This window comes from Temnothorax curvispinosus, unplaced genomic scaffold, assembly GCF_003070985.1.
Source record: "Temnothorax curvispinosus isolate PA1 unplaced genomic scaffold, ASM307098v1 QBEX01008217.1, whole genome shotgun sequence".
Lineage (NCBI taxonomy): Eukaryota > Metazoa > Arthropoda > Insecta > Hymenoptera > Formicidae > Temnothorax > Temnothorax curvispinosus.
This window is the reverse complement of record NW_020217997.1, coordinates 1-7,194: the sequence shown is the minus strand read 5'-3', so window position 1 is coordinate 7,194 and position 7,194 is coordinate 1. Positions and strand designations below refer to the sequence as shown.

The 7,194-nt window shown below is 39.7% G+C and overlaps 2 protein-coding genes across 4 annotated transcripts; both read left to right on the top strand.

Moving 5' to 3' along the window:
• Nucleotides 1-6: 6 nt before the first annotated feature.
• On the top strand, nt 7-3,470 carry LOC112457767. The gene is made up of 4 exons (XM_025020993.1): nt 7-1,192; nt 1,306-1,377; nt 1,455-1,604; nt 1,695-3,470. The coding sequence occupies exon 4, from the start codon at nt 1,792-1,794 to the stop codon at nt 3,082-3,084; it is 1,293 nt and encodes a 430-aa protein (XP_024876761.1). The 5' UTR covers nt 7-1,192; nt 1,306-1,377; nt 1,455-1,604; nt 1,695-1,791; the 3' UTR covers nt 3,085-3,470.
• A 220-nt stretch (nt 3,471-3,690) lies between these two features.
• Nucleotides 3,691-6,027, top strand: LOC112457768. 3 transcript variants are annotated; one of them, XM_025020996.1, is made up of 3 exons: nt 3,691-3,734; nt 3,990-4,136; nt 4,287-6,027. In XM_025020996.1, exon 3 carries the CDS (start codon nt 4,323-4,325, stop codon nt 5,625-5,627), a length of 1,305 nt encoding a protein of 434 aa, XP_024876764.1. In that variant the 5' UTR covers nt 3,691-3,734; nt 3,990-4,136; nt 4,287-4,322; the 3' UTR covers nt 5,628-6,027. The 3 variants fall into 3 exon arrangements, with proteins under 3 accessions (XP_024876764.1, XP_024876762.1, XP_024876763.1); XM_025020994.1 differs by having other exon boundaries at nt 3,718-3,912; XM_025020995.1 differs by having other exon boundaries at nt 3,718-3,912; nt 4,224-6,027.
• The last annotated feature ends 1,167 nt before the right edge of the window (nt 6,028-7,194 follow it).

Sequence of the window (7,194 nt, the reverse complement as noted above, 5' to 3'; positions counted from 1 at the left end):
AAACTATGTCTTAAAAGGCAAAGTTCTAGTCATTCATGTTGTAGATGTAAATTACGCCGAAGAAGTCACCTTCTCGCTGTGGCAAGTTTTGCTGCTGTTAATGGAAACCGTGATGTCAGTCGTAGTTATAATGACGGGCCCGGAATTAAAAAATAAATTCGATCCGTCACGTACTTGTAATAACTGTTTATTGCTTGAGAACAAAAGTTTGTTTTTTGAGTACCACGATGTGTCATACGAGAAGTATGTGCGCAGTCCGTCATTCGTAAAACCGGACTTGATTGTAGGATTTAACTTGAGTATTGAGGAGTGTGATAAGAAAATATGGGCGTCATCCATACATGCGGTAGCGAAACAGAATTGTCCGTTCATCTTAACGTTTTTTACACTACGGTACTTTGAGGAGGGGACAAAGAAAATGAACACAATTCTGGGTAAGGAGGTTGATTATCTCTATAGCGGAAAGAACTCATTCGCTAGTTTCAGACCACATAGAGCCTTTGGGCCAGAGCGCGTGTATTATCATAATCAATATGTAGTTATCTACCAAAGTCTTTGTTCCTAACTGATATCCGTAATTTAAGCTACAAACTGAAGGCTGTATTTATGCCAAAGAAAACGTCGCGTGTGAGAAATGACAGAATACGAGTTAAATGGAATTTTACGTTTAAGAAATGCAACGGAAGGGACGCAGAGATACTTAACTGTATGAACATCTGCGAATCGCGACGCGTTATTTCTTCACGGAACAAATTGCAAAAGACTGAGATCCGGCACTCCGGAATGTCTGCTTATATTTACAATCCAAGAAGCTATTATTTACTTGTTGAATCGATTATTTGATATAAGTCGAGCATAAATGGATTATAAATATAACAGGAGTGGATAGGGTAACGTAAAATATTATTACAATTGCTATTGCTTTTAGTTCCGTTTGTAATTAAGACAAAACTTTTCGTTAATTTTTATAACAAAATTTATATCTTTGTAATAAAATATATATCAAACATTTACGAAATAGCAATTGTTTCTTCATCGATATTTCTGAAATCTCGGACGTCGCACGTGTCACGCGTGCGACGCGTGACAGGTTCACGGATGCTTGCGACAGTCGACGATCAAAACAATGATAGAGGTCGAGTGGCTGTAGCACCTGTGGCAGTATAATAGTTCCCCGCCGTTCTTTATGTGAGTAAGTATCGTTTCGCGGAGGGTGTATTTCAACGAGATTATTAACGTTATCAATAATTTCATATATATGTAGTAAGATTAATAAAATTCAATAACTGATTCTGTATAAAATAGGTTTCGACAAAAGCCTGGCGTTTATCACAGATTAGGATCGTAGGGGTCAGGTTACAGCATATATATTTACAGGTAAGAGCATATTTACAGATTTTGCGATTCGAAAAGCACTCGAGATTTTATCTAACGACTATGTTTATTTGTTGCAGCCTTCAGCCTCACGCAGATACCAGAGCTAAGCTGGTAGCGGCCTAGAAAAACTTGCATGGTGTTTGAGAACTAACGCATCACGAAGCAAGCGGTCGTGGATGTACGCGGAGTGCAGACGAATCCTCTATTCAATAACGCCAGCATAAACAGTATCCTTCCTATTCATCGTATGGAATGATAATCATTCTACCAATTTTGTCATATTTTGCTTAACGCACATATCTTATTATGGGTGCAAGATAAGTCAAGGGTGAAATCACAACATTCCAAACACTACATTTGTCCTTTACACTGAAGGATACTTTGATATAACGAGACTGTGTGTAGGCAGAAGTCATGGAATCAGAAGCGAGAGATCAAATTAATAACTATTATGACGAGTTCTACGCCACCATATGTCACGTTTGCAAACGGTTTGGCGACGGCGTCCAATTGAAGAGATGCGGTGGCTGCTGGATGATCGCCTATTGTGGTAAGGAACATCAGAAGCAGCACTGGAAGCAGCACAAACCTTTGTGCAAAGCCATACGGAACGTGCTGCGGAACTACAACATGGATTATGGCGGTGAAACTACAGAGGTATGGGCCAGCAAGAAGCTGACCTTCGCGCAGCTAGTGTCGTCCAAGCTAGGACGTCGCCTGAATATGAGTGAGATGAATATGTTCTTGTTTCCAAAAGAGTGCCTAGTTTGCTACGAACGGAACATTAAGTCGTTGGAGAGTTGTCAGAAGTGTGCTGCCAGCTTTTGTAAAAATCACAAAGACGGCACGGAGCACAGGGACATCTGCGCTAGCCTGGAACTATGTCTTCATTCAGATTTATTTTCTATGCGAGAGGGAAACAGTCTTCTGGACTTGAATTTTCACTTCCAACACATTTCCTATATCGAGTTCCCTTCGAGTACATTTCAGAACATGAAAGACTTTTTAAAGGCTTGTATGAATATCCAGACTGACTCGGAGATGTGCAACGCCCGGGCAAATTACAGTTCAGAATATCTGACATATTCCTTAACGTTGTTTTTTGCTATGCGATTATTAAAGTATGTCCCAAAAAGTGAAGATCTAGTCGTTCATGTTCTAGGTGCGACAAAGCACGATGAACTCATCTTGATCGGGTGGGAAATTTTTCCGCGTTTAATAGGAGCCAAGGTGTCAGTTATATTGATAGGACCGGAATTACCATGTAAATCAATGCTGTCACATCATTGCGATAACTGTATGTCACGGGAGAAAAAATGTTTGACGTTTGAGTTACACGATGGGTTATACGAGAACTATGTACGCAGTTCGTCATTCGTAAAACCGGACTTGGTTGTAGGATTTAATATGGGTGTTCGCAACCATGAACTTCCAGTTGAGTCAGTTGAGTCCAGTAAGGAAACGTGGACGCCGTCCATTGAGTTGATAGCGAAAGAAAATTGTCCGTTTATCTTGACGTCTTCCTTGCTATATGCATTTAAAAAAGAGACAGACATAATAAACACAATCCTGGATAAAGAGGTAAACCATATATATAGTGGAAAGAATCCATTCGCCAGTTTAATCCCATGCAGAACTGTCGGCGGGCTGGAGTACGTATCTTATACGAATCAATATGTTATTATCTATAGGAGTCTTTGTTCATAACTGATATGCGTAATTTAAGCGACCGATACAAGCTGAAGGCTGTGTTTATGCCAAAGAAAACGTTGCGTTGTGTGAGAAATGAAAGAATACGAGTTAAATGGAATTTTACGTTTAAGAAATGCAACGGAAAGGACGCAGAGATAACTGTATGAACTACATCTGCGAATCGTGGCGCGTTATTTTTTCACGAAACAAACTGCAAAAGACTAAGATCCGACCCTCCGAAATGTCTAATTATATTTATAATCCAAGAAGCTATTATTTACTTGTTGAATCGATTATTTGATATAAGTCGAGCATAAATGGATTATAAATATAACAGGAGTGGATACGGTAACGTAAAATATTATTACAATGGCTGTTACTTTTAGTTCCGTTTGTAATGAAGACAAAACTTTTCAATAATTTTTATAATAAAAATTTATATCTTTGTAATAAAATATATATCAAGCTTTTATATATACGAAATGGCAATTTCTTCTCCATCGATATTTTTGAAATCTCTGACATCACACGTGCGCCGTGTGCGACGCGTGACAGATTCACAGATGCTTGCGACAGTCAACGATCAAAACAATGACAAAGGTCGAGTCGTCGAGTGACTTCAGCACTTGTGGCAGTATAATAGTTCCCCGCCGTTCTTCACGTGAGTAAGTATCGTTTTGCGGAGGGTGTATTTCAACGAGATTATTAACGTTATCAATAATTTCATAATATATGTCGTGAGATTAACAAAATTCAATAATTGATTCTGTATAAAATACGTTTCGACGAAAGCCCGTTTATCAAAGATTAGGAACGTACGTCAGGTTACAGCATAATTTACAGGTAAGAGCATATTTACAGATTTCGCGATCCTAAAGGCACTCGAGATTTTATCTAACGACTACGTTTATTTGTTACAGGCTTCAGCCTCACGCAGATATCAGAGCTAAGCTGATAGCGACCTAGAAAAGCTTGCATGGTTTGAGTACTATCGCATCACGAAGCAAGCGGTCGTGGATGTACGCGGAGTGCGCACGAATCCTCTATTTGATAAACCAGCATAAACAGTATCCTTCCTATTCATCGCATGGAATGATAATCATTCTACCAATTTTGTCATATTTTGCTTAACGCTCATATCTTACGGGTGCAAGATAATTATTACGGGTGAAATCACAACATTCCAAGCACTATATTTATTCTTTACTCTGAAAAAGACTTTGATATAACGAGACTGTGTATAGGCAGAAATCATGGAATCGGAAGCGAGAAATCAAAATAACGATTATAACAAGTTCTTCTACGCGACCATGTGTCACGTTTGCAAGTGGTTTGGCGATGGCGTTCGTTTGCCGAGATGCGGTAACTGCAGGATGATCGCCTATTGTGGTCAGGAACATCAGAAGCAGCACTGGAAGCAGCACAAACCTTTGTGCAAAGCCATACAGGACGTGCTGCTGGAACCCGACTTTAATGATCGCGGTAAAGATTCAGAGGATTGTGACGAGAGGAAGCTGATCTTCATGATGCTGGTGTCGCGCAAGCTGGGCCGTCATCTGAAGAAGGACGAGACAGAAATGTTCAAATTTCCAAAGGAGTGCCTAATTTGCCATGAAAAGAACGATGAGTTGTTGGAGGTTTGTCAGATGTGTGCTGCCAGCTTTTGTAAAAATCACAAAGACGACACTGAGCACGGGGACATCTGCGCTGCCCTGGAACTAAGTCTTTCCATAGGTTTATTTTCTATAGTAGAGGAAAACAAACCTTCGGATGTTGACTTTCAACATATTTCTTGCACGAGTACATTTCAGAACATGAAAGACTTTGTAAAGACTTTTGGGAATATTCCGACTTTTGAAAATATTCAGACAATGTCTTCGACTGACTCGGAAATATTGTACAATATCTTGGCAGCTAATCAGTCAGAATATCTGACGCGTCCCTTGACGCTGTTTAATGCTGTACGATTATTAAACTATGTCCCAAAAAGCAACGATTTAGTCGTTCATGTTATAGGTGCGACGTGCGTCGAAGAAACAACCTTGACCGGGTGGAAAGTTTTGGCGCGTTTAATAGGGACCGAGATGTCAGTGGTACTTATATTGATAGGACCGGAATTAACACGTAAATTAAATCCGTCACATACTTGCGAATCTTGCGATAACTGTATGTCACGGGAGAAAAAATGTTTGACGCTTGAGTCTCACGATGTGTTATATGAGGACTATGTACGCAGCTCGTCATTCGTAGAACCGGACTTGGTTGTAGGATTTAATCTGAATATTCACGAGCATGAACTTGGGTCCAGTGAGGAAACGTGGGCGCCGTCCATACGGATGCTAGCGAAGCAAAATTGTCCGTTCGTCTTAACGTCTGTCACGCTTCAGGACTTCGAGAAGGAGACCGACAGAATAAATACAATTTTGGGTAGACAAGTAGATTACATCTATAAAGAAAAGAATCCATTCGCTAGTCTCAGACCGCATAGAGTCCTCGGGCCGGAGCGCGTGTATTATGAGAATCAATATCTGGCTATCTACCGAAATCTTTGTTCGTAAAACTGTTATGCGTAATTTAAGCGACCGATACAAACTAAATGCTGCGTTTTATGCTGAAGAAAACGTATCGCGTGCGAAATGACGCATACGAATTAACTGAACTTAACGTTTAATAAATGTAACGAAAAGAATGCGGGTAGAAATAATTGTATGTACCACATCTGCGAATCGCGACGTGTCTTCTTAAAAATGTCTGCTTATATTTTTATAATCTAAAAATCCTAGAGCACATTATCTACTTGTAGAGTCGATTGTCTTACATCGAGCATAATTGATTGTAGATACAGCGATTATAGATATAACAGGACACATGGCTGCGGTAATGTAAAATATTAAATACAATGGTTGTTGGTTTCAGTTCTGTTTGTAATGAAGACATACTTTTCAATAATTTTTTGTAATAAAAATTTCTATCTTTGTAATAAAATATGTCAAGCATTTACGAAATGGCAATTATTTCTTCTCCATCGATATTTCTGAAATCTCTGACGTCACATGTGTGCCACGTGCCACGCTGCGCCACGTGCGACAGTAAACAGTCGACGATCAAAACAAATGGCACTCATGGCAAGCAGAGATCGAGCTGTGCCATAGCGGTATCATTTTTCGCCGTTCTTTACGTAAGTATCGATCATTTCGAGGAGTATGTATTCCAACGAGATTATTAACGTTATCGATAATTTCATATATATGTGGTAAGATTAACAAAATTCTGTATAAAATACGTTTCGACAAAAGCTCGTCGCAGGTTAGGTATATAGGTCAGGTTAGGTTAGGTTGCCGGCAAAAACATGTTCACAGATATTGCGATTCGAAAAGCCGTCGATATTTTGTTTAACGACTACGCTTTATTTGTTGCAGGCTTCAGCCTCACGTGGATACTAGAGCTAAGCTGATAGTGGCCTAAAAAAGATTCGTGCTCGAGTACTACCGTTATCACGAAGCAGGCAGTCCTGGATGTGCGCGAAATACACGCAAATTTTCTATTCAATAACGCATAAACAGTATCCTTCCTATTTATCTCAAATAAATTTAAGTGATTAAATGATAATTATTCTACACTGTTTAAATAATAATTATGATGACAGTTTAAATGATAATTTTTCAAATTTTGTCATATATTTTGCTTAACGCTCATGCCTTGTGGGTGCAACCTACAAAATCGCACCATTCCACACACTACATTTGTCTTTTACACTAAAGGAGACATTTGATAAAACGAGACCGCGGCCAGAAGTCATGGAATTAAGAAATTGTGTATATCTACAATGTGACTATACCACGTTCTTCTACGCGACCATGTGTCATGTTTGCAAGCGCTTTGGCGACGGCGTCCCTTTGAAGAGATGCAGTAGCTGCAGGATGATCGCCTATTGTGGTCGGGAACATCAGAAGCAGCACTGGAAGCAGCACAAACCTTTGTGCAAAGCCATACAGGACGTGTTGCAAGAATACGACTGTAATGATCGCTATATAGATTCTGAGGTTCATGACAAGATGAAGCTGATCTTCATGAGGCGGGTGTCGTGCAAGCTGGGCCGTCATCTGAACGTGGGCGAGATACAAA

Bases quoted from the DNA above. Each gene is read 5' to 3' on its own strand.
- LOC112457767 (XM_025020993.1), top strand. From the start codon at position 1,792: ATGGAATCAGAAGCGAGAGATCAAATTAATAACTATTATGACGAGTTC.
- LOC112457768 (XM_025020996.1), top strand. From the start codon at position 4,323: ATGGAATCGGAAGCGAGAAATCAAAATAACGATTATAACAAGTTCTTC.